General features: G+C 42.4%; 2 protein-coding genes across 10 annotated transcripts in view; one reads left to right on the top strand and one right to left on the bottom strand.

The window, feature by feature from the left end:
- Positions 1-1,433: 1,433 nt before the first annotated feature.
- On the bottom strand, positions 1,434-4,609 carry LOC135518980 (FUN14 domain-containing protein 1-like). 2 transcript variants are annotated; one of them, XR_010452241.1, is made up of 6 exons: positions 4,518-4,609; positions 3,842-3,998; positions 3,538-3,613; positions 3,207-3,335; positions 2,726-2,955; positions 1,434-1,880 (listed from the first exon to the last, which is right to left on the bottom strand). XR_010452241.1 is itself a non-coding variant. In XM_064943979.1 (5 exons), exons 1-5 carry the CDS (start codon positions 4,534-4,536, stop codon positions 2,878-2,880), a joined length of 459 nt encoding a protein of 152 aa, XP_064800051.1. In that variant the 5' UTR covers positions 4,537-4,609; the 3' UTR covers positions 1,434-2,877. The 2 variants fall into 2 exon arrangements, 1 of the variants encoding a protein (XP_064800051.1); XM_064943979.1 differs by having other exon boundaries at positions 1,434-2,955.
- Positions 4,610-12,209: 7,600 nt separating this feature from the next.
- LOC135518977 (lysine-specific demethylase 6A-like) overlaps positions 12,210-27,078 on the top strand; it is a 114,576-nt gene continuing 99,707 nt past the window's right edge. For all 8 annotated transcript variants that reach the window (XR_010452240.1, XR_010452239.1, XM_064943977.1 and 5 more), the window contains exons 1-2: positions 12,210-12,666; positions 12,803-12,866. Coding sequence is in view for 6 of the 8 variants with exons in the window: in XM_064943977.1 (XP_064800049.1) it covers positions 12,506-12,666; positions 12,803-12,866 (225 nt within the window). In the remaining 2 variants the exon portion in view is untranslated. The remainder of the gene's footprint in view (positions 12,667-12,802; positions 12,867-27,078) is intronic.

The raw sequence follows: 27,078 nt of genomic DNA, 5'->3' as shown, positions 1-27,078 counted from the left end.
CATTCAATTGTCTCCTAGTCCCACTGTTCTTGAATTCTGAATTCTGGATTGTCCAACAGATAGAAACAGATCATACACGCAGTCGGTAGAGCATGAGACTCTTAATCTCAGGGTCGTGGGTTCGCGCCCCACATTGGGCGCTCTTGTTTTTTTGGGGGGCGGCAGGTAGCCTCGTGCTTAGAGCGGAGGGCCAGTAACTGAAATGTTGCTGGGTCGAATCCCGAGCTGACAAGGTAAAAATATGTCTTTCTGCCCCTGAACAAGGCAGTTAACCCACTGTTCCCCGGGAGGCCGTCATTGTAAATAAGAATTTGTTCTTAACTGCCTTGCCTAGTTAAATAAAGGTTAAGTAAAACATTTTTAAAAATTATGTGATACTTCTCTCGCTTCTGAGGCACAGCCTCCCAAAATAATGTGTCGAAGCTCAGCACCTGAGGGGGAGAGATGGTGAAAATATCGCAGTCTGTCTGTAGTCATCCTTCTTGACAACAATTAACCACAGTGTGTATGCACTTTCCAAGATTCTTTGGAAAGCCCAAAACAGTTCCATGACAGACCTGTCAAAAGCCACCCATGACAGAGTGTCACTGCCCTCTCCTTTGGGGAAGACAAGAGTAGTTTGGTTGTGGCTTCTGGCCCAGCAGCAACTCCCCTTCAATGCCTGGCTTCCCTGAACCCACCATCAGAGGGACCCCCTTTGGAACAGTCAAAATACTAGGACTTGTGGAATTTGTCTTTCCCCAACTGTAGGATAAGGAAGTCACAAATGAGTCAAGAAAAGACAACAGAGCCAATTGCAAGGAAATATTATGGTTTGTGGTAAGAGGATAAAGTCAGACAAGCAGGAATTCATAACATGCAAATTGCTGCCCTAATTTCCTCGCAGCAGGAATGCACTATACAAGGCAAAACACTTGCACAATCTGTGGACGCAGCTAGTCGATATATTTTTCCCGTTTGCTTCAATTCGCCAAGCATAGAGTTAATATATATGGCCATTCAATAAACAAAATAAAGTAAAATATATCCACTAGAAAACCTTACGTTTTTGATAAGAGAATTGCCAGGAAGCATCGGCAGCGCAATAGAGGCAGTATTTGGAATATAAATGTACTTTATACTTCGTCCAACTCGTGAGAACGTCTTCCGTTCTTCACCAGTTTTTCGGTTGCCATGGAGCGTGCCGGTTATCGTCCGTTGCCCGGCAACGGTGCAGCGTCAGAGTCTAGGGTTTCAGTTTGATTTTTTTGAAACATTCTTCTCTGAAAATGGTAACACTGCACAGGAACATTTTGCAATATTGCAACAACATTTGGAAATAATATACAATTTCAATTACATAGTAACGATGACTTGAAAGATACATGGTTGCTCATTTAAGTAATTTAAGTCAAATTGGAGGGCAGGAAATGATCTGCGCCCTAAACTCAAAGTACTGAAGGAAGTTTAGTTTATTGGGATCCCTATTAGCTACTGCACTCTTCCTGGAGTCCACATAAAACACTCAAATACATGACAAAGTACAGAACAGTAATAGACAAGAACAATATAAGATTTTAAATTAAATACATTACACTAAATAAAAAATAAGTAATATATAGGAGACACCAAGAGACAACAAAAATAGAATTTACACACTATACATACATATTCATATATACAGTACAGGTAAGTTAGATCTTTAGAAATAGTAGAGGCGCTGTGATACAATGTTTTTTAAAATCTATTTTTTAAAGCTAAACTTGACACAGACATAGGCCTATTCTTTCATTTGAAATAAAGAAAGCCATGATTGTTGGTTGCATTTGGTCTTTTATATTAAGAATATATACACAAAGTACAACAGCATTGTAATTCAATAACAAAGGTAAATTGCTTTCCTGTGAAAGAGAAAACACAAAAGAGGCTAAATTACCTCCAAGCAAATATTGCACCGCTGGTAAAGGCAAAATAAAGATAGTCATGGTAATCCTAACTCAATAAATATAATGTGATTGAAGTATTAACTCATACAAATGAATGAAAAGGGCATATATTGTGCACTGCATGACTTGGGTATACTTGCGGAGTAGGACTATATTGACCAGAAAACACTTGAAAGAACTAGACTCAAATGTAATCAATAAGTTCACATTGCAGCCCAATTAGGTGTGTGTGTGTGTGTGTGTGTGTGTGTGTGTGTGTAACAAGTGCAACAGTACACTGTACATATACTGTACACATGCATAAAGTTCTGCTGAAGATCACACAGTCGATCTGAATAAATACAGCATCAATCGCAGTGTTTTGCATCTTCCTGTCCTTTTTACACATGTACATACGTCCATCTCCAGCAGCAGCTCAACGCCATTGAAAGTGAGTATGTTTCTATCTTTCATATGATGAATATATGAATCAGAGTGAGCCAGCAACACTGGATCCCCATCTACAGGGTCGCAACACCTGTGTGCCCTTATCGCATTTTGATTAATAACTGTTTTGTAGACCAGCGTTTCCCACAGGACCCACTGGCTAGTTCCTTTTGGGTTGTACCCAATTGCCTTGAATTGGGGGCTAAAGCCTAGCTAGAAACACGGTTTTGTTTATACGGTGGAGCAGCAGGATATCTTGATTCCAGTTTCTATCAGGTGGTGCTAAAACCATGCAATTACATGGTAGGTAGACAGGTAGGTATTGTGAAACAGCATAGTAAGTACACATTACAGAGTATTTACAACAACAATACCTTTTTTGCGGGTTGTGTAATTGGCTCAATTTGATATATTGTGCTGTGCATCTGTTCTTGTTGTTCCCACCACGTTTTTAAAAGGGCATTTCACTTCACAGCCAGACCTCTCAAGTGATTCTTATCTAAAACTGCAGGCCCCTGTTGTGTTCTTAGGATGCCAGCCCAAGCAAGAAGCCTCCAAAGAATCCACTGGTGACGATAATGTTTGTCTTCACAAACTCTGTGGACTGGGAGGGATTGAGATAAATAACAGTTTTAAAATGTAAGAAAAGTGCAATATTCTTTTAAGACAAATAACAGATCTGAATGCATATGGATAATTGATCCCTTGACTTAGCAGCCGAGTCTGTACAAGTAGGCAGAATTCGTATTATGTCAGTATGAATGTAGTTCAATTCACACTGCTTTGTCATGCACAAATCAAATCAAATCAAATGCTATTTGTCACATGTGCCGAATACAACAGGTGTAGAGCTACCTGGTCGATAAAAGAGTTGAGCTCTGGTACAGCCCTGTCGGCTTTCTTCTTCAGGTGCCTCTTGGCTTTGTTGACATCCTTCTCCACTCTCTTCCAGTCCACCTGCACATATCCACTGTGGTTGGCTATCTGGAGAATAGAATATATTTATTTTTATTTTAGGGACTATTAAAAAAACTAAGCAAAAATGCTATGTAAAATAATCTATGACAATAAGGATTTTAGCTAATAGTATTGTAGATAAAGAGCAAGCTTCTCTTCGCAGTGGGTGACCAGCATGTGAAATAACTAATTTAGACTTTTATACTGTACATTAAAACCTTTTTCCCACCTGTAACAATAGGAATCCTCCACCCACAGCAGTGGCTGCGATCTTCCCCACCTTCTGGAAAAGATATCCTGCACACCTGGCAGTGAGAGACAATGCAAAACTCTAATTAAACCCTATCCTGCATATAGTACACTAAACAGGGCAATAGAATCCTCTACAGAGGAATCCTGTATTTTGATCATACCATGCATTAAAGTACAGTAGCATTGACCACCATGAGAGAGATACAGCAAATGATAAAGAACAGTCCTGAGGATGCTCCGTTGTATAATCAACATAGGCTACCTTGGCCTGCAGGACTTACCAGCCACTCGCACCACCCAGTGCTATTTGTGTGGCCACCGAATACTTCTCAGCCATAGGACCCGAATTGTTCCCACCAAATAGGCAGCCCCACCATTGTTGACGCCTAGCATATTGTGTCAGGTCGACCACCTCATATGTGTCCTCATTCTCTGGGTCTTGGGGCGGGAGACACAAAGTAGAGCACTTTATGTACAAGAGGCGAACAATTGGCAGTTTCACAAGTAATTAATATCCCCGTCAGACGTGTTGGGATGATTGTGCCATCTTCCATTGGCAACAGTACAAATGAAGTAACGTCAAACCATGTTGGAAGGAGAGGATTATGAGTCTAATTTCTTACAGGCACATCTTGCCATAATAATCCATTCGCGTATGTGGGGACATAGCAGTCTAAAATGTCAAATTGCATAGTGTTACAACGTGGTAACAATGTTGCAACTGTAGCCATTCCTACTTATCTTGATATAATCTATGACGTTGATACATTGAAACATACCGAGTGAGTGCGATCAGAGACCGAAAGAGTAGACCAAATCGTTTTTTTAGCGAGTAGGTTGCCACATATTTGACATATATGGATATGATTTAATGCTCTATAGCGTACATCCAAGATGGAAATATGGGACCAAATATGGAAACATAAAGGTCGTTTTTGGTTTGAGAGCGACACTTACCCTCTTCACGATCCGCCATTTTGGAGTGTCTTGACTTGAATGTTGTTGACAAATGCTGTCACAGGCGTGATGGGATACACGGTTTGCATAGTTTGTCAGACAGTCAAACAGAATTTCATGCATTTAAAGAAATATCACTCGAATTATTTATCTCATTAGAAAGTCTCAATACAGTTTATAATTTAATGCAGCTTTCATAAATGTAGGTTGCCTCACAAATAAACAAAACTGACAAATAAAATGTTTGACCCCCCCAAAAAATGTATAGCTTGCAAAATATATAACTGTACACAGTAAATGTAACAGCACAGAATAGGCTACTTCAGTCTGTTATTTTGGAGCAGGATTATAGCTATAAAAGAGTCGGGTCTGTAGCCTTTGCAATAAATGACTGATTATCAAATCAAATTTATTTATATAGCCCTTCGTACATCAGCTGATATCTCAAAGTGCTGTACAGAAACCCAGCCTAAAACCCCAAACAGCAAGCAATGCAGGTGTAGAAGCACGGTGGTTAGGAAAAACTCCCTAGAAAGGCCAAAACCTAGGAAGAAACCTAGAGAGGAACCAGGCTATGGTGGGGTGGCCAGTCCTCTTCTGGCTGTGCCGGGTAGAGATTATAACAGAACATGGCCAAGATGTTCAAATGTTCATAAATGACCAGCATGGTCGAATAATAATAAGGCAGAACAGTTGAAACTGGAGCAGCAGCACGGCCAGGTGGACTGGGGACAGCAAGGAGTCATCATGTCAGGTAGTCCTGGGGCATGGTCCTAGAGCTCAGGTCCTCCGAGAGAGAGAAAGAAAGAGAATTAGAGAGAGCATATGTGGGGTGGCCAGTCCTCTTCCGGCTGTGCCGGGTGGAGATTATAACAGAACATGGCCAAGATGTTCATAAATGACCAGCATGGTCGAATAATAATAAGGTAGAACAGTTGAAACTGGAGCATCAGCACGGCCAGGTGGACTGGGACAGCAAGGACTCATCATGTCAGGTAGTCCTGGGGCATGGTCCTAGGGCTCAGGTCCTCCGAGAAAGAGAAGGAGAGAATTAGAGAACGCACACTTAGATTCACACAGGACACTGAATTGGACAGGAGAAGTACTCCAGATATAACAAACTGACCCCAGCCCCCCGACACATAAACTACTGCAGCATAAATACTAGAGGCTGAGACAGGAGGGGTCAGGAGACACTGTGGCCCCACCCGAGGACACCCCCGGACAGGGCCAAACAGGAAGGATATAACCCCACCCACTTTGCCAAAGCACAGCCCCCACACCACTAGAGGGATATCTTCAACCACCAACTTACCATCCTGAGACAAAGCTGAGCATAGCCCGCAAAGATCTCCGTCATGGCACAACCCAAGGGGGGGTGCCAACCCAGACAGGATGACCACATCAGTGAATCAACCCACTCAGGTGACGCACCCCCTCCAGGGACGGCATGAGAGAGCCCCAGTAAGCCAGTGACTCAGCCCCTGTAATAGGGTTAGAGGCAGAGAATCCCAGTGGAAAGAGGGGAACCGGCCAGGCAGAGACAGCAAGGGTGGTTCGTTGCTCCAGAGCCTTTCCGTTCACCTTCCCACTCCTGGGCCAGACTACACTCAATCATATGACCCACTGAAGAGATGAGTCTTCAGTAAAGACTTGAAGGTTTAGACCGAGTTTGCGTCTCTGACATGGGTAGGCAGACCGTTCCATAAAAATGGAGCTCTATAGGAGAAAGCCCTGCCTCCAACTGTTTGCTTAGAAATTCTAGGGACAATTAGGAGGCCTGCGTCTTGTGACCGTAGCGTACGTGTAGGTATGTACGGCAGGACCAAATCAGAGAGATAGGTAGGAGCAAGCCCATGTAATGCTTTGTAGGTTAGCAGTAAAACCTTGAAATCAGCCCTTGCTTTGACAGGAAGCCAGTGTAGGGAGGCTAGCACTGGAGTAATATGATCAAATTGTTTGGTTCTAGTCAGGATTCTAGCAGCCGTATTTAGCACTAACTGAAGTTTATTTAGTGCTTTATCCGGGAAAGTAGAGCATTGCAGTAGTCTAACCTAGAAGTGACAAAAGCATGGATTAATTTTTCTGCATCATTTTTGGACAGAAAGTTTCTGATTTTTGCAATGTTACGTAGATGGAAAAAAGCTGTCCTTGAAATCGTCTTGATATGTTCTTCAAAAGAGAGATCAGGGTCCAGAGTAACGCCGAGGTCCTTCACAGTTTTATTTGAGACGACTGTACAACCATTAAGATTAATTGTCAGATTCAACAGAAGATCTCTTTGTTTCTTGGGACCTAGAACAAGCATCACTGTTTTGTCCGAGTTTAAAAGTAGAAAGTTTGCAGCCATCCACTTCCTTATGTCTGAAACACATGCTTCTAGCAAGGGCAATTTTGGGGCTTCACCATGTTTCATTGAAATGTACAGCTGTGTGTCATCCGCATAGCAGTGAAAGTTAACATTATGTTTTCGAATAACATCCCCAAGAGGTAAAATATATAGTGAAAACAATAGTGGTCCTAAAACGGAACCTTGAGGAACACCAAAATTTACAGTTGATTTGTCAGAGGACAAACCATTCACAGAGACAAACTGATATCTTTCCGACAGATAAGATCTAAACCAGGCCAGAACTTGTCCGTGTAGACCATTTTGGGTTTCCAATCTCTCCAAAAGAATGTGGTGATCGATGGTATCAAAAGCAGCACTAAGGTCTAGGAGCACGAGGACAGATGCAAAGCCTCGGTCCGATGCCATTAAAATGTCATTTACCACCTTCACAAGTGCCGTCTCAGTGCTATGATGGGGTCTAAAACCAGACTGAAGCATTTCGTATACATTGTTTGTCTTCAGGAAGGCAGTGAGTTGCTGCGCAACAGCCTTTTCTAAGATTTTTGAGAGGAATGGAAGATTCGATATAGGCCGATAGTTTTTTATATTTTCTGGGTCAAGGTTTGGCTTTTTCAAGAGAGGCTTTATTACTGCCACTTTTAGTGAGTTTGGTACACATCCGGTGGATAGAGAGCCGTTTATTATGTTCAACATAGGAGGACCAAGCACAGGAAGCAGCTCTTTCAGTAGTTTAGTTGGAATAGGGTCCAGTATGCAGCTTGAAGGTTTAGAGGCCATGATTATTTTCATCATTGTGTCAAGAGATATAGTACTAAAACACTTGAGCGTCTCTCTTGATCCTAGGTCCTGGCAGAGTTATGCAGTCTCAGGACAACTGAGATTTGAAGGAATACGCAGATTTAAAGAGGAGTCTGTAATTTGCTTTCTAATAATCATAATTTTTTCCTCAAAGAAGTTCATGAATTTATCACTGCTAAAGTGAAAGTCATCCTCTCTTGGGGAATGCTGCTTTTTAGTTAGCTTTGCGACAGTATCAAAAATGAATTTCGGATTGTTCTTATTTTCCTCAATTAAGTTAGAAAAATAGGATGATCGAGCAGCAGTAAGGGCTCTTCGGTACTGCACGGTACTGTCTTTCCAAGCTAGACGGAAGACTTCCAGTTTGGTGTGGCGCCATTTCCGTTCCAATTTTCTGGAAGCTTGCTTCAGAGCTTGGGTATTTTCTGTGTACCAGGGAGCTAGTTTCTTATGAGAAATGTTTTTAGTTTTTAGGGGTGCAACTGCATCTAGGGTATTGCGCAAGGTTAAATTGAGTTCCTCAGTTAGGTGGTTAACTGATTTTTGTCCTCTGGTGTCATTGGGTAGACAGAGGGAATCTGGAAGGACATCAAGGAATCTTTGTGTTGTCTGTGAATTTATAGCACGACTTTTGATGTTCCTTGGTTGGGGTCTGAGCAGATTATTTGTTGCAATTGCAAACGTAATAAAATGGTGGTCCGATAGTCCAGGATTATGAGGAAAAACATTAAGATCCACAACATTTATTCCATGGGACAAAACTAGGTCCAGCGTATGACTGTGACAGTGAGTGGGGGTCCAGAGACATGTTGGACAAAACCCACTGAGTCGATGATGGCTCCGAAAGCCCTTTGGAGTGGGTCTGTGGACTTTTCCATGTGAATATTAAAGTCACCAAAGATTAGAATATTATCTGCTATGACTACAAGGTCCGATAGGAATTCAGGGAACTCAGTGAGGAACGCTGTATATGGCCCAGGAGGCCTGTAAACAGTAGCTATAAAAAGTGATTGAGTAGGCTGCATAGATTTCATGACTAGAAGCTCAAAAGACGAAAACGTCATTTTTTTTTTGGTAAATTGAAATTTGCTATCGTAAATGTTAGCAACACCTCCGCCTTTGCGGGATGCACGGGGGATATGGTCACTAGTGTAGCCAGGAGGTGAGGCCTCATTTAACACAGTAAATTCATCAGACCCACTGGCTCCAGGTCAGGTAAAGCTCCGCCTTATCTCAGTTCACTGGTCACGATGGCAACACCCATCCGTAGCACGCGCTCCAGCAGGTGTATCTCACTGATCATCCCTAAAGCCAACACCTCATTTGGCCGCCTTTCGTTCCAGTACTCTGCTGCCTGTGACTGGAACGAATTGCAAAAATCCCTGAAGTTGGAGACTTTTATCTCCCTCACCAACTTCAAACATGTGCTATCTGAGCAGCTAACCGATCGCTGCAGCTGTACATAGTCTATTGGTAAATAACCCACCCATTTTCACCTACCTCATCCCCACACTGTTTTTATTTATTTACTTTTCTGCTCTTTTGCACACCAGTATCTCTACCTGTACATGACCATCTGATCATTTATCACTCCAGTGCTAATCTGCAAGGTTGTAATTATTTGCCTACCTCCTCATGCCTTTTGCACACAATGTATATAGACTCGCCTTTTTTGTACTGTGTTATTGACTTGTTAATTGTTTACTCCATGTGTAACTCTGTGTTGTCTGCTCACACTGCTAAGCTTTATCTTGGCCAGGTCGCAGTTGCAAATGAGAACTTGTTCTCAACTAGCCTACCTGGTTAAATAAAGGTGAAAAAAAATAGGCTTAAGCCATGTTTCAGTCAGGCCAATCACATCAAGATTATGATCAGTGATTAGTTCATTGACTATAATTGCCTTTGAAGTAAGGGATCTAACATTAAGTAGCCCTATTTTGAGATGTGAGGTATCATGATCTCTTTCAATAATGACAGGAATGGAGGTGGTCTTTATCCTAGTGAGATTGCTAAGGCGAACACCGCCATGTTTAGTTTTGCCCAACCTAGGTCGAGGCACAGACACGGTCTCAATGGTGATAGCTGAGCTGACTACACTGACTGTGCTAGTGGCAGACTCCACTATGCTGGCAGGCTGGCTAACAGCCTGCTGCCTGGCCTGCACCCTATTTCATTGTGGAGCTAGAGGAGTTAGAGCCCTGTCTATGTTGGTAGATAAGATGAGAGCACCCCTCCAGCTTGGATGGAGTCCGTCACTCCTCAGCAGGTCAGGCTTGGTCCTGTTTGTGGGTGAGTCCCAGAAAGAGGGCCAATTATCTACAAATTCTAACTTTTTTCCATGATTAATGTTTTAATGTTTTTTGTGTATTTCATATTAACATTCATCAGAGTGATTTGTGGATAATATACCCTGTGGTACTATTGTATGGTATGTGATATGACAACTGTACAGTATGACAACTGACCTGGTATTCTGGGAGATGTTTTAGGATTACACATAACCTAACTCAATGTCTCCGATATCTAAGAGCTCTTGAGCTTTATGTAACTAACCTAACCTAACCTATTCTATGACTTCATGGTCAGTTATTATTTCCTTTATATTGAAAAGACACAATCTGGAGTCTGTGTTTCATCCCTTTGGTAGCCCACCCATTTCATAGACAGATTTTATTAGATAAACTCCAGGTGCAAAAGTTACGTGTTTCTACAGTATATCTACAATGCTAAATGATGTACTGTTGAATCTTGGGTAAAATAATTAGCAGATTTGGTAGGCCTATGCATATTGGGCTTGCTTCCTATGTGTTTGATAACCATTATTCTTCATTGATTTAATTGAAACCAGGAGATTAATTTGATCCCTTTCATTTTCCCTCAAACTACACTGCTTCCTGTTACAAGACGGCGACAGGTGGCCATCTATCTCTGTCACCATGACAGTGATGACAGGTTTACAGCCCAGCCTATATTTTGGCGGGGGGGGGGGCATTCCAATCGAACTGGAAAGCGACCTCTGCTCTGAGTTATCAAGTCTGATGGACGAAGCCACATCAAAACTGTTCGCTGCTCTGGCCCCCCAATGGTGGAACAAACTCCCTCACGACGCCAGGACAGCGGAGTCAATCACCACCTTCCGGAGACACCTGAAACCCCACCTCTTCAAGGAATACCTAGGATAGGATAAAGTAATCCTTCTCACCCCCCCCCCCCCTTAAATGACTTAGATGCACTATTGTAAAGTGGCTGTTCCACTGGATGTCAGAAGGTGAATTCACCAATTTGTAAGTCGCTCTGGATAAGAGCGTCTGCTAAATGACTTAAATGTAAATGTAATGTAAATGTCTGCAGGAGACAACAACAACAGCCAGCAGGATCAAGGCTCCCCATATACTTCATCCAATATCCAAATCTTCACCTTGTGTCATTATGAGTTGAACATTGGTAACAACCCCACCTCCCCAAAGCCTGTTGTGTTGTGATGGACATGTTTAGTCAGCTCCAATATGAGTACTCCAGCATCAGACCATTTAGAGAAGCTTCAAGTTTCACTGTTATGTGCACAAGTACAGTGAAATGCCTTTCTGGCAAGATCTAGTTTGGCATGTCTGAAGATACAGCATCCTGTCTACAACGTCATTGGCATCTTGCAAAAGTAAACGCATTTGTCTATGCTAACACTTGTAACACAGCACTTATATACAGTACAAGTCAAAAGTTTTGACTCACCAACTCATTCAAGGGTTTTTCTTTATTTGTATTATTTTCTATATTGTAGAATAATAGTGAAGACATCAAACTATGAAATAACACACATGGAATTATGTAGTAACCCAAAAAGTGTTAAACAAATCAAAATATATTTTAGATTCTTCAAAGTAGCCACACTTTTGCCTTGATGACAGCTTTGCAAACTCTTGGCATTCTCTGAAGTATTACAAACTATACTTTTGTAAATCACACACTACATTGTTATAGCAAACAGTGATAACAAAGCAATCACATCAGATAAAATAGTAATAGCAACACTGCAGCATTCATGCATAATCCTTGGCAACCAACTGACCTGTACCCCCTCCCATCCATGCTCTCCAGAATCCTTGGGACGTCCATACCCCCATGTAGTTTAGGTTTCAAATGGTCACCGTAAGGGTTAACATTAGAGTTAGGTAACTATACTTTCCTAGTTAAAAAAAAAAGGCAAGGGTTATGTTAAAAGTTTATAGCAAAGGTTAGGATTAGGGTTTAGTGTATGGACGCCCCAAGGATCCCAAATTATCACTAACCATACTGGCAACCCTTGAAAAGGACAGTTACCTTAACCAATAAGTAGACCTAGAAAAACGTAATGCTCATCACAATTACAACATGGGAAACCAATCGAAAGAAGCTGTGGAACTGCGTAAAGTTGAGGGGTTGTTATTCGTGTGTGTGAGGAACGACACCCAAGAAAAATGAAGTCACATGATTACACACAGATACATTCGTTGGTCACAGTGAGGAGAGGGCGTTCCTACGGTGGCGGCGTGCATTCGCCTATGTGACACAATTACAACAACTTTGAGCTGGTGTGAGGGGAACTTTACTATATCACCAAATAACGCCCTATCGTAAAAACCGGCATCAACTCTACTAATTGCATTATTTGGCAAATACATACATGTAGTATTTTGTGTACAATCATGCGATAAGGCTGTTTTTGGACGGGTCTTGCTTTCCTTCAGGATTTGGCAATCACTCGGCTGAGCTAGCTACGTTTTCAGTCCTACATACGGTGGTGTACTTTCGTTCTTATATTTTGGTGGAGTTTTGTCGCCCGCTTCCCTGTTCCTTTTCTATGAAATCGTGCGGAGTGTCGCTCGACGCGGCTGCTGCTCGAAGTCTCGGCGCTGCTGGTGATGAGGAAAATAAAATGGCGGCGGGAAAAGCGAATGAAATCGAATTGGACTTTCTGAAGCTAACAGCGCAGGAGAGAGACAGCTTGGTCAAAATTGACAGGTTAGCGAATGAGCAATGTGCATTTGCTTTCTTTGTCTACGTTTTTGTGTATTGAGTTTTCGTACCTTAAAGTATTTTAAAACGACCTATATGCCCCAAGTAATACGGAACCGCCTGTGTTGTCCTCTGCTTGCAGTTCACTATTTGGATTTCAAAGGCTTCATGAAGATGGCGCCAGAACGAAGGCCTTGCTGTTAAAGGTATGTCACAGATAGGACCAGAGTCGCCCCTCCGCTGTCACTCCTGATTCGTACATATCTGGAATACGTGTCAAGGACCTGCTGGACATTTAACCACAAAACCCGTCCATTAGCTAGAAGCCAGGTGCACAAGTGGGTGGATATTACGTTAATGAATTCCCTTTCCAGTCAGTGTGAATTATAGTTGTATCTAGACAAAATGTGGAAAAGTGACACCGGCAGCATTTTAATTTAACTAACATTACAGGACATTTGAGAAATGCATTGGGTGCGTAACCTGATTATGGCGTCCACACACGGTGCTCATAATGACACAAGTCACATTTCGATGATCGTAATTAATTTTAACAGAACATGTAACTGTAGGATACAACTGCGTGCTGCGTCCTTTACCAAATTTCCGATGCGCTGTTAGAACAACTGCCACATTGACTTTTCCTCAGCCAACAAGACCAGTAATGAACAGCAAAATCACTAACCTGTGTCAATCTACTATCCCCTATAGTAGACAAGTTTACACTCTATTGATCAGTTTTTCGGTGTGTGAGAAAGAAATATGCTATTCCAAACCGACTCGGGGACAGTTGTGGGAAGATGGATCCTAAATTCATATTACCAGTAAGCCTAGCCTACATCTGGCAAAAATGTGAATGCAATGATGCTGATGCAACAGAACATAACGTTTAGCTTAAAATGTTGATAAAACTATTATTTAATCTCATTATAAGCGCAGCAATGTGTAGGCTACATACTAATGTTCGTTCCTTGACGCGTTTTAACTACTTTGCAGATATGAAACAGTCATATCAGTCAAAAATATACATTTCCCAGTTTATGCTACACAACCAACTTTATAAGAGGTTTTAATAATAGGTTCTGTTTTCCTCAACATTCTATGACATACACTAAGGTATTGTTGGCAGAATAGATAGATGTATTTCAATGTTTGATTAATATAATTCACCTATACATCTAATTCACCAACACTCTATCACTCCAGTGTTTAATTGCTAAATTGTAATTACTTTGCCACCATGGCATATTTATTGCCTTACCTCCCTAATCTTACCTCATTTGCACTCACTGTAATATAGATTTTCTTCTATTGTGTTATTGACTGAACGTTTGTTTATTCCATGTGTAACTCTGTGTTGTTTGTGTTGCACTGCTTTGCTTTATCTTGGCCAGGTCGCAGTTGTAAATGAGAACTTGTTCTCAACTGGCCTACCTGGTTAAATAAAGGGGAATTAAATAAATTTAAATTTCTTGGTAGTCCAAAATATTGCTATTGGGTTGTAAATCACAGCTGGCCTGGTACATTGTTTGCTGCCTCCATTGGGAGCTATATGTCATATCATTAGCTACATGTCATATCATTAGAGGAGTGGGTAAGTGAAACTTTTTCCCCTCACATCGTTTTTGGTGGCTATACTATACTCCGCTAGAGATGCAGGTGTCATTTGGTTAGCTAGCAAGAACTTGAACAACTGTTATATCGTTAGCATATCGATTGCTTTCGAAAATTCACTCTCGCTATCTACTCCTATTTCAAAGCTCTCTCGTCTGAGTGTGCAAGAGCACAGAATAACTAATGAATTTACAAAAGCGCAACACCCACTGAATATGACCGACCGGTGTCAGTAAACATAGCCAAAGAAAGTAATAGTTAGTCAAGAACACTCTAGATAACATGTTAACAGCCTAACTAGCTCTGCTAGGGTGTGTAAAATGGTCAGAGTAAGGTGTTGTCTAATTTGTGTTTGGAAATACTGTAGCAAGTTAGCTTTGGGTGCTTGGTTGGGACACGCATGTATTGTTGTCAGCCAAGCTGCAGAAGGGACGAGGAGGCTACAATTCCCATCGTTTCAGTGTGATTTTGAGGGTTTATGTAATGTTCCTTCGTTAGATTTTAGCTCATCCTTCTCTGTTTCGCAGTAGTTGTTGATCTTGTTGTTGTTGATATGCATGACTGAGGGAGAGAGAGCCTACCTTTTTTTCATGGTTGTTCGATCAATAGGACTGTAAAGTTCCCAAATGTAAGAGGACTCACCAAGTGGTATTTACATATTTGCAGAAATCCATTCATGTGTATTTTGTGGCTTTTGGCGAATGTGTTCTAATGATGTAAAGTCACGCTGTTGTTACTGCCTGTAAACACACAGTCTAGTTCAAAGTGAATGATGGCAGGCCTGTGTGGCAAATAAAGGTCTACTGCAGCTCTGATTGGCTATGGCGTAGACTCTAGTCCTGGACAAGACAGATGTTTTTATTAGGTTTTATTTGTCTATTAATTGTCCAAACACACGTCCACTTTCCCACTATGTATTACTATAGCATTTTCACTAATTCCTTGGTATATGTTAGGGATGCACGATATATCGGTGAACATATTGGAATTGGACAATATTAACTAAAAATGCCAACATCGACCTGATGTCTAGTTTAAAGGCGATGTGCAAAACCGATGTCAAAGCTGAAGTGTATACCTATGTAACGTAGGTACATGACGTAATGGCACTACATAATATTTAGCGCTACACGTGCAACACAGCATTCCTCACCTAGCCCACAGTGTCTGCTGTGTGGATCGAGAAGTCAACAAGTCGAGCAGTCATTTGAAAGAGTAAGAACATTTCAGCGAGACAACTCAAAAGGCGAAATCCATTAACGCAAAATGTTTGAGTACCGGTACACACTAACAAGTGCGCTATTTTTCAGATGTTGCCCTACTGGAGTTACATAGTAATAGCGTCACTGCTCTTGGCTTCACGACTGATATTTGGACCAGCGATATCAGCCCCATGAGCATTCTGAGTCAAGGATTTCGTACCGAGGAAAGTCGTATTGCATGCTCATGAATGTGCTGGTTGTCATACCGCTTCTTCCATTTCAATGGCATTTGAGAACATGTTTGAAAGTTGGGAACATGAACACGCTAGCTCCATTCGAACAACTGACTCGAGAAATAAGCTCATCAACTACGCCTGCAGCAGACGTGATACCCTCTGTCATGGCACTGAAACACCTGCTCAACAAAACTGCCGACACAGACTGTGAACAAGCTATTCGGTGGCATTCACTCTTTACTGTGTCGCCACCATGCTCGATGCTATGTACAAGGACCGCTACTTCGATGCAGACAAGAAACAGCGTTTATGTGAAATGTTACATACACAGCTGGACAAGATGGAAACGGACACAGTGACAGTGCACACGAGGAAGAGAGGCCACGGATGGACAGACAGAGCTGAAACTTCACCGTTAGAATTGTATGATGAAATCCTGTTTGAGAATGGAAACGACTGAACAAATGAACAACGAAACAGCACAGCAAGTAAGTGAAAGAAATAGGTTTTGATGATGTTTTACTGGTAATGGGGACATATGTAAATGCCAACAAAATAACTTTTGTGTGTGTGACTGACCTTTAGTTAACTAGGCAAGTCAGTTAAGAACAAATTCTCATTTACAATGACGGCCAAATCCGGACGATGCTGGGCTAATTGTGCTCCACCCTATGGGGCTTACATCACAAATGGATGTGAATTAGCCTGGATTCGAAACAGGTACTGTAGTGACACCTTTTGCACTGAGATGCCGTCCCTTAGACCGGTGTGTGTTATCTATTTAACTGTACAGGAAAGCTTAAAAGGCCGCAAAACATTTTTTATCGTTATCGTTTTTTTGGCAAGAAAAATATTGTGTATTGGCCAAAAATGTAATGTCGGTTTATCACTAGTATACACTACCGGTTAAAAGTTTTAGAAAACCTACTTGTTTTTCTTTATTTTTTAAAACTATTTTCTACATTGTATAATAGTAGTGAAGACATCAAAGAATGTCACCTTTATTTAAGCAGGTAGGCCAGTTGAGAACAAGTTCTCTTTTACAACTGCGACCTGGTCCAGATAAAGCAAAGCAGTTTGACACAAACGTTCAGTCAATAACACAATAGAAAAATATATATACAGTGTGTGCAAATGAGGTAAGGCAATAAATAGGCCATAGTGGTGAAATATTTACAATTTAGAACTAACACTGGAGTGATAGATGTGCAGATGATGATGTGCAAGTAGAGATACTGGGGTGCAAAAGAGCAAAAATAAATAACAATATGGGGATGAGGTAGTTGGGTGGGCTATTTACAGATGGACTGTGTACAGGTGCAGTGATCGGTAAGCTGCTCTGACAGCTGATGCGTAGTTTGTGCTGGCTGGTGCGTTTACGGACATATCCAATCAATCCCAATCCCAGTCTGCTGTTCCCACATGCTTCAAGAGGGCCACCATTGTTCCAGTTACCAAGAAAGCGAAGGTATCTGAGCTAAATGACTATTGCCCCGTAACACTGACCTCCGTCATCATGAAGTGCTTTGAGAGACTAGTCAAGGATCATATCACCGACACCCTACCTGACACCCTAGACCACATATGTCAGAGTCAAGGCCCGCGGGCCACATCCGGCCCGCGAGAAGGTTTTTTACGGCCCCTGGGATGATCTTGATTTATTATTAGAACCGGCCCGCAGACCGCAGCAAGCCGGCAGCCCGCAGATCTTTTACACGCACCAATACTACATTTCCCACAATGCAACGGTGACGCACCGAGCAGTAGGCTGCTTCATTTCAATATTTATTGGCACAGCAGTCGTCAGCATCACAGTAAAATTAACTTTCAGATACCCATCAAAAATGGCAAAACGGAAGGTGGACACTGAGAACCGGGGTTTCAAACAAGGTGGGAGTCGGAGTATATGTTCACGGAGGTAGCTGGAAAACCTGTGTGTCTTCTGTGTGGAGAAAGTGTGGCGGTACTGAAAGAGTATAATCTGAGACGACATTATGAAACGAAACACGCGGACAAAAACAAGAATATGGACATGGAACAAAGGCTACAAAAGGCAGAGGAATTAAAACGAGGCCTCAAATCTCGACAGGCTCTGTTCAAAAAAGCCAAATCACAAGGCCAGGCTGCTGTCAAGGCCAGTTTTATTTTGGCAGAAGAGATCGCTAAATCAGCCCGGCCATTTACGGAGGGGGATTTCATCAAAAACTGCATGATTAAAGTTTGTGACGAAGTTTGCCCAGAAAAAAGGCAACTCTTTTTAAATGTGAGTCTGAGCAGAAACACCATTGCCGAGAGAGTAGACCAGTTGTCCATCAATCTAAAAGAGCAGCTTGTGAAAAAGGGAAAAGATTTCATTGCATATTCCTTGGCTGTGGATGAGAGCACCGACATTTCTGACATTGCCCAGTTGTCAATTTTCATCCGCGGAGTGGACTCCAGCCTAAGCGTGACAGAGGAGTTTTTGGCTTTACGTCCTATGCATGGCACAACTACGGGGCATGATTTGTATGAAGAGGTGTCAAGATGTGTAAATGAGATGGAGCTGCCTTGGGAAAAACTCGTGGGTTTGACAACCGACGGAGCACCTGCGATGTGTGGACACAGGAGCGGACTGGTGGCGAAGATACGGGAAAAGATGCAAGAGGAAAACGCGACAGGTGAGCTGACAGCTTATCATTGTATCATACACCAGGAAGCGTTGTGCGGTAAAGCCTTGAAATTGGAGCATGTAATGAGCATCATCACGCGCACAGTTAACTTTATCAGAGCCAAAGGTTTGAATCACCGCCAGTTCAAGGCATTTCTGACGGAGTTAGAAACGGAGCATGGTGATTTGCCTTATCACACAGAGGTGCGAATATATTTGTTAGGTTTTCAGTAGGTTCAATTAGGTTCACTAGACTATATGCGTCATTTAAAAATTTTTCAATGAACATTCGAACAGTCCGGCCCTCGGCTTGTAGCTAAATTTTTTATTTGGCCCTCCGTCCATTTGACTTTGACACCCCTGCCCTAGACCCACTCCAATTGACTTACCGCCCCAATAGGTGTACAGACGACGCAATCGCAAATCACACTGCACACTGCCCTAACCCACCTGGACAAGAGGAATACCTATGTAAGAATGCTGTTCATCGACTACAGCTCAGCATTTAACACCATAGTACCCTCCAAACTCGTCATTAAGCTCGAGACCCTGGGTCTCGACCCCGCCCTGTGCAACAGGGTCCTGGACGTCCTGACGGGCCGCCCCCAGGCGGTGAGGAAACATCTCCACCCCACTGATCCTCACCACTGGGGCCCCACAAGTGTGCATTCTCAGCCCTCTCCTGTACTCCCTGTTCACCCACGACTGCAACTCAATCATCAAGTTTGCAGACGACACTACAGTGGTAGGCTTGATTACCAACAACGAAGAGACTGCCTACAGGGAGGGGGGAGGGCCCTCGGAATGCGGTTTCAGGAAAATAACCTCACACTCAATGGTAACAAAACAACGGAGATGATTGTGGACTTCAAGAAACAGCAGAGTGTGCCCTGTCCACATCGAGACAGTAGTGGAGAAGGTGGAAAGTTAAGTTCCTCGGCGTACACATCACGGACAAATTGAAATGGTCCTCCCACACAGACAGCGTGGTGAAGAAGGCGCGAGGTTGAAGAAATTCGGCTTGTCACCAAACACTCACAAACTTTTACAGATGCGCAATCGAGAGCATCCTGTCGGGCTGTATCACCGCCTGGTATGGCAACTGCTCCGCCCACAACCGTAAGGCTCTCCAGAGGGCAGTGAGGTCTGCACAGCGTATCACCGGGGGCAAACTACCTGCTCTCCAGGACACCTACACCACCCGATGTCACTGGAAGGAAGGACATGGCACTGTGATAGACTACATATAATTTGCTGAGTAGAGTGTTGTAGGCTATTTTGTAAATGACCTCGCCGAAGTCAAGGATTGTTAGGATAGTCAGTTTAGCAGCATGAGTGACAGAGGCTTTGTTGCAAAATATAAAGCTGATTCTAGATTACATTTTGGGTTGGAGATGCTTAATGTGAGTTTGGAAGGAGAGTTTACAGTCTAACCAGACACCTAGAATATGTGGACAACTACAAATACCTAAGTCAGAACGTCCAGACTTGTCATGCTAGGCGGGCGGGTGCGGGCAGCAATCGGTTGAAAAGCATGCATTTAGTTATACTAACATTTAAGAGCAGTTGGAGGCCACGGAAGGAGTGTTGTATGGCATTGAAGCTCGTCTGGAGGTTAGTTAGCACAGTGTCCAAAGAAAGGCCAGAAGTATACAGAGTGGTGTCGTCTGCGTATAGGTGGATCAGGGAATCACCAGCAGCAAGAGCGACATCATTGATGTATACAGAGAAAAGAGTCGGCCCGAGAATTGAATCCTGTGGCACCCCCATAGCGACTGCCAGAGTTCCAGACAACAGGCCCTCTGATTTGACACACTGAACCCTATTCAATAAGTAGTTGGTGAGGCAGTCATTTGATAAACCAAGACTGTTGAGTCTGCCTATAAGAATTCTGTGATTGACAGATTTGAAAGTCTTGACCAGGTCGATGAAGACTGCTGCACAGTACTGTCTTTTGTCAATGGTGGTTATGCTATCGTTTAGGACCTTGAATGTGGCTGAGATGCACCCATAACCAGCTCGGAAACCAGATTGCATAGCGGAGAAAGTACGGAGGGATTCAATATGGTCGGTGATCTGTTTGTTAACTTGGCTTACGAAGACTTTAGAAAGGCAGGTAAGGATTGATTGTAGGTCTATAACAGTTTGGGTCTAGAGTGTCTTCCCCCTTTTGAAGAGGGGGATGACCACAGCAGCTTTCCAATTTTTAGGGATCTCAGATGATACAATTTCGGCGGATAGTTTTAGAAAGAGATGGTCCAGATTGTCTAGACAAGCTGAATTGTAGGGGTCCAGGTATCTATTTGGGTGAAGGAGAAGTGGGGGATGGGCTTGGGCAAGTTGCTGCGGGGTGTGCAGAGCTGTTAACCGGGGTAGGGGTAGCCAGGTGGAAAGCATGGCAAGCCGTAGAAAAATGCTTATTGAAATTCTCCTAGCCTCAGTGCAGTGGGCAGCTGGGAGGAGGTGCTCTTATTCTCCATGGACTTTACTGTATACCAAAACTTCTTGGAATTTGTGCTACAGGATGCAAATTTCTATATGAAATAGTTAGCCTTTGCTCTCTTAACTGCCTGTGTATATTGGTTCCTAACTTCCCTGAAAAGTTGCATATCGCGGGGGCTATTCGATGCTAATGCAGTACGCCACAGGATGTTTTTGTGCTGGTCAAGGGCAGTCAAGTCTGTTGAGAACCAAGGGCTATAACTGTCATTGGTTTTACATTTTTTGAATTGTGCATGCTTATTTAAGATGGTAAGGAAAGCATCTTTAAAGAATAACCAGGCATCCTCTACTGATGGGATCAGTTCAATATCCCTCCAGGATACCCAGGCCAGGTTGAGTAGAAAGGCCTGCTCGCTGAAGTGTTTTAGGGAGTGTTTGACCGTGATGAGGGGTGGTCGTTTGACCGCGGAACCATTACGGATGCAGGCAGTGATCGCTGAGATCCTGGTTGAAGACAGCAGAGGTGTATTTAGAGGGTAGGTTGATCAGGATGATATTTATGAGGGTGCCCGTGTTATGGATTTGGAGTTGTATCTGGTAGTTACCTTGATAATTTGTGTGAGATTAAGGGCATCTATCTTAGATTGTAGGACGGCCTGGGTGTTAACTCTTTGGGCTAGACGTGCCGCTAGCGACCCACCTCGATAACATCCGGTGACATTTGCAGTGAGCCAAATTCAAAAATACTAAATTCGTAACGTTAAATATCGATGAAGATACAAGTTTCTTACATAATTTAAAAGGGGAACTTCTTGTTATTCCAGCCGCTTTTGTCAGATTTCCAACAGGCGAAAGCATACCATGCGATTATCTGAGGACAGCGCCCCGCATACAAAAGCATTAAAAACATTTTCCAAACAAGCAGATGCATCGCGAAAGTCAGAAATAGCGATAAATAAATCACTTACCTTGGAAGAAATTCATCTTTTTTGCAATCCCAAATGTCCCAGTTACACAATGACAGGTTGTTTTTGTTTGAAGTAGTCCTAAATATCTTGCTGTTATCAGTGCATTTTACATTACTTTTGGGTTGTCATATAACGCTCACATGTGTAATGCGTGGAGGTATGTTTTCGTTAGAAACCATGCTGTTGGCATTTTCTGTCCTCTCTTTTGCTTCTCAAAAGTGGCTGTGTCAGCTGCAAGCGCAAGTAGCCTGGGTAGCTTACTGCTGCCCCATTTGAGAAGATTCTGACAAATTACTCTCAAGCTGTGTATGACGGTAGACACATTTGACAGAAGTCCCGAAAGTAACAAAAATGTTGTGTTCTAGTATCGGAAAAACCACTGATGTTTCAGTATACCGTGCAACACTAATCACCAGTCACCATGCAATTTTACCGTAACACAATTACACGGTAGCTAGCTACTTCATATTAAAGAGGCAGTCAAGTTACTATATCCCCTTTTTGAAATTATAAAATAATTATATGAATTTGAAGACTTTAACTTCACACCTCATGAGCTTAGTTCAACTGTCGTATCCCATCAGAACCCAAAATATAAGCTTGTTTTACTCTGTAAACAAACAAAAGGTAATCAAACACTATATAGCCTCAAAACATAGTTAAAACTATAATTTTGATAACACGGATGGTCATTCCTTGCATCCATAGCTCTCTATGAATTTGAGTGGTTAGAGTTCTCCAGCCCCATCACTCAGCTTTCTACCAAATCAGGGGCAGGGAGACAGCTTTGTTAATGTTTTGACATCATTTACGTACAGGAATGCTTGCTAATAAGCAACAACAAACAACTTTTTGCAGTGTGACTCAACACTTACTACTAGGTTACCTGCAGACGCATGGCTGATGAAGGCCTGTTACTTAATGTTCTATTGCTCCTTTTTGTCTGTTCTTTATATATTGAGTTTTTGTTCAGTAAAAGAGTGGCCCAATCACTGGCCACTTTAGTAAATGGATCACAAGTCACTTTAAACAATGCCACTTTAAACAATGTTTACATATATTACATCACTCATATCACATGTATATACTGTGTTTTATACCATCTACTGCACCTTGCCTATGCCGCTCGGCCATCGCTCATCCATATTTATATGTACATATTCATATTCCATCCCTGTAGATGTGTGTGTTTTAGGTAGTTGTTGGGGACTTGTTAGATATTACTGCTCAAGCATTTTGCTACACTCACATTAACATCTGCTAACCATGTGTATGTGACCAATGAAATGTGATTTGACATTGAGGATACAGGGTTATTGAAAATGGAGAATCTGTTGAGCTGCCTAGAACTTGCCACAGTGTCCCTCCCAGATTTTGCACTGGGAGCCGAGCCAAATCAAATAATCATCAAAGTTGTTGGTTTCTTGGGCGGGTAATTTACTATCAGATTTAAATATAACAACACCATACATGGCGCCGATTTCCTGTGCAGTGTATTTTGAAGGCTAGTTCACTCACAGTGTAGGTTTTTAGTGTTTCTGTTTTTACTGTTTGCATGGAAACATTTGGTTTATAAATGTTTTGCTTTTATATGTAGGCCTCGCTAGTTAGCTGGGAGTTAGTAGGAAGGCTACCACTTCCCTCGTGGTTAATGGCAATTCAGTGTGTTATGATGACCAATCTGAAGCATTGTGACGTCTTTTAAACACATCAAACAGAGAGACCACTCCATGGCAGGACCCAAGACCAACCCACCGCGGGGTTCTGAGTCTGTCCCGCCGTGTTGAAAACCCTTTACCTAACTCCATCAACTTTAGAATGTAACGCTACGTTAATATTAGTCCTGTAATATATACTTGACTGGTTGAGTAATGATCCACCCCGTGAGGAGATGAATAATGTCTCTGGTATAATCAGTAGTCATATTACTAAGTCACAGTGGGCTCTGGTGGGCCCGGCACCATGCAGGGCGGCGAGAGCTTTGCTACTGGAGCTAAAGACATGTCACTACATTTTTTTATTTAACCTTTATTTAACTTGGCAAGTGAGTTAAGAACAAATTCTTCGAGAGAGACAACACTACATGAAGAGTGACCTTAAGACGACGACATAGCAAGGCAGCAACACAACATAACAACATGGTAGCAACATGACATGGTAACAGCACAAAACATGGTACAAAAATGATTGGGCGTCGGACCACTTGGCATCCAGCCAGTACGCAACTACACTTTTCCTTTTTTTTAACCCTCCTCTCTTGGCACATGGCAGCCTTTCAGCTGATTATTAAGGCATGAAAACAGAGAGTTAGCCTGCTCTGGACCTGCTCCAGAAAGGGGGAGAGATGGGGATGTGAAAGTGTTGCCCTGAATTGGAAGGATTTGTTGGTTACTGTACTGTGTGCACTAGTTCCTATTATAGTGAGAAACTGTCAACTGTTGTTTTTGTCATGCCAATGGACGGACAAGCAGGACAAGTAAGCTTGATGTAGGCTACCCTTTTATTAGGGCATGTTTGTAGAGACTATAGCAGCTTGCGTTGCTTGGGCATTTGACAGACATTTGATTAGTTGACTTGGCGCGTTAGTAGTTTGGATGGTATCCAGAGGTTCACACCGTTTCTGTACCATGGTAGGACCATGTATATGGTATAACTGAATGGGCGCGTGAGGTGCGATATTAAAAAAAACAAAAAACAATTGTGTGTACAGTTGAAGTCGGATGTTTACATAAACTTAGGTTGGTGTCATTAACTTGTTTTTCAACCACTCCACAAATGTCTTGTTAACAAACTATAGTTTTGGCAAGTCGGTTAGGACATCTACTTTGTACATGACACAAGTAATTTTTCCAGCAATTGTTTACAGACAGATTATTTCACTTATAATTAACTGTATCACAATTCCAGTGGGTCAGAAGTTTACATACACTAAGTTGACTGTGCCTTTAAACAGCTTGGAAAATTTCAGAAAATTATGTTATGGCTTTACGTAAAGCTTGGAGGTGTACCTGTGGATGTATTTCAAGGCCTACCTTCAAACTCATTGCCTCTTTGCTTGACATGATGGGAAAATCAAAAGAAATCAGCCAAGACCTCTTGAAAAAAATGGTAGACCTCCAAGTCTGGTTCATGTTTGGGAGCAATTTCCAAACACCTGAAGGTACCACGTTCATCTGTACAAACCACAGCATGCAAGTATAAACACCATGGGACCACGCAGCCGTCATACCGCTTAGGAAGGAGGCGCGTTCTGTCTCCTAGAGATGAAAGTACTTTGGTGCGAAAAGTGCAAATCAATCCCAGAACAACAGCAAAGGACCTTGTGAAGATACTGAATGAAACCGGTACAAAAGTATCTACAGTGGGGCAAAAAAGTATTTAGTCAGCCACCAATTGTGCAAGTTCTCTCACTTAAAAAGATGAGGCCTGTAATTTTCATCATAGGTACACTTCAACTATGACAGACAAAATGAGAAAAAAAAAATATCCAGAAAATCACATTGTAGGATTTTTAATGAATTTATTTGCAAAGTATGGTGGAAAATAAGTATTTGGTCACCTACAAACAAGCAAGATTTCTGGCTCTCACAGACCTGTAACTTCTTCTTTAAGAGGCTCCTCTGTCCTCCACTCGTTACCTGTATTAACGGCACCTGTTTGAACTTGTTATCAGTATAAAAGACACCTGTCCACAACCTCAAACAGTCACACTCCAAACTCCACTATGGCCAAGACCAAAGAGCTGTCAAATAATGACCATCATTATGTTTGGAGGAAAAAGGGGGAGGCATGCAAGCTGAAGAACACCATCCCAACCGTGAAGCACAGGGGTTGCAGCATCAATTTGTAGGGGTGCTTTTCTGCAGGAGGGACAGGTGCACTTCACAAAATAGATGGCATCAAGAGGGAGGACAATTATATGGATATATTGAAGCAACATCTCAAGACCTCAGTCAGTATATACTGTACTCTATACCATCTACTGCATCTTGCCTATGCCGTTCGGCCATCGCTCATATTTTTATGTACATATTCGTATTCATTCCTTTACACTTGTGTGTATAAGGTAGTTGTTGTGAAATTGTTAGGTTATATTACTTGTTAGATTTTACTGCATGGTCGGAACTAGAAGCACAAGCATTTCGCTCCACTTCCATTAACACCTGCTAACCATGTGTATGTGACAAACACATTTGATTTGATTTAGGAAGTTAAGGCTTGGTTGCAAATCGGTCTTCCAAATGGACAATGACCCCAAGCATACTTCCAAAGTTGTGGCAAAATGGCTTAAGGACAACAAAGTCAAGGTATGTTCAACAAATTACTTGGACATTCCAGGATTTCAAAGGGCACCAACCACCAAGTCAATAAACCATCAAGTTAGTTCTTAAAAATAAAAATAATTGATACTTGGAATACTTTAAAAAGTGAGTGACCATCACAGAGTCCTGACCTCAATCCCATAGAAAATTTGTAGGCAGAACTGGAAAGCGTGTGCGAGCAAGGAGGCCTACAAACCTGACTCGGTTACACCAGCTCTGTCAGGAAGAATGGGCCAAAATTCACCCAACTTATTGTGGGAAGCTTGTGGAAGGCTACCCGAAACGTTTGACCCAAGTTAAACAATTTTAAGGCAATAAAAGCTGAAATAAATCATTCTCTCTACTTATATTCTGAAATTTCACATTCTTAAAATATTGCCAAGAAACTGATGTTCTCGTACAACGCTGTGTACTACTCCCTTCACAGAACAGCGCAAACTATCTCTAACCAGAATAGAAATTGGAGTGGGAGGCCCTGATGCACAACTGAGCTTGAGGACAAGTACATTAGTGTCTAGTTTGAGAAACAGATGCCTCACAAGTCCTCAACTGGCATTAAATAGTAGTAAAACACCAGCCTCAATGTCAACAGTGAAGAGGTGACTCCGCGATGCTGGCCTTCTAGTCAGAGTTCCTCTGTCCAGTCGCAATGTCAACAGTGAAGAGGTGACTCCGCGATGCTGGCCTTCTAGGCAGAATTCCTCTGTCCAGTCTCAATGTCAACAGTGAAGAGGTGACTCCGCGATGCTGGCCTTCTAGTCAGAGTTCCTCTGTCCAGTCTCAATGTCAACAGTGAAGAGGTGACTCCGCGATGCTGGCCTTCTAGTCAGAGTTCCTCTGTCCAGTCTCAATGTCAACAGTGAAGAGGTGACTTCGATGCTGGCCTTCTAGTCAGAGTTCCTCTGTCCAGTCTCAATGTCAACAGTGAAGAGGTGACTCCGCGATGCTGGCCTTCTAGTCAGAGTTCCTCTGTCCAGTCTCAATGTC

The sequence above is a fragment of the Oncorhynchus masou genome, chromosome 29 (genome assembly GCF_036934945.1).
Source record: "Oncorhynchus masou masou isolate Uvic2021 chromosome 29, UVic_Omas_1.1, whole genome shotgun sequence".
NCBI lineage: Eukaryota > Metazoa > Chordata > Actinopteri > Salmoniformes > Salmonidae > Oncorhynchus > Oncorhynchus masou.
This window is presented reverse-complemented; position numbering and strand designations above follow the sequence as displayed.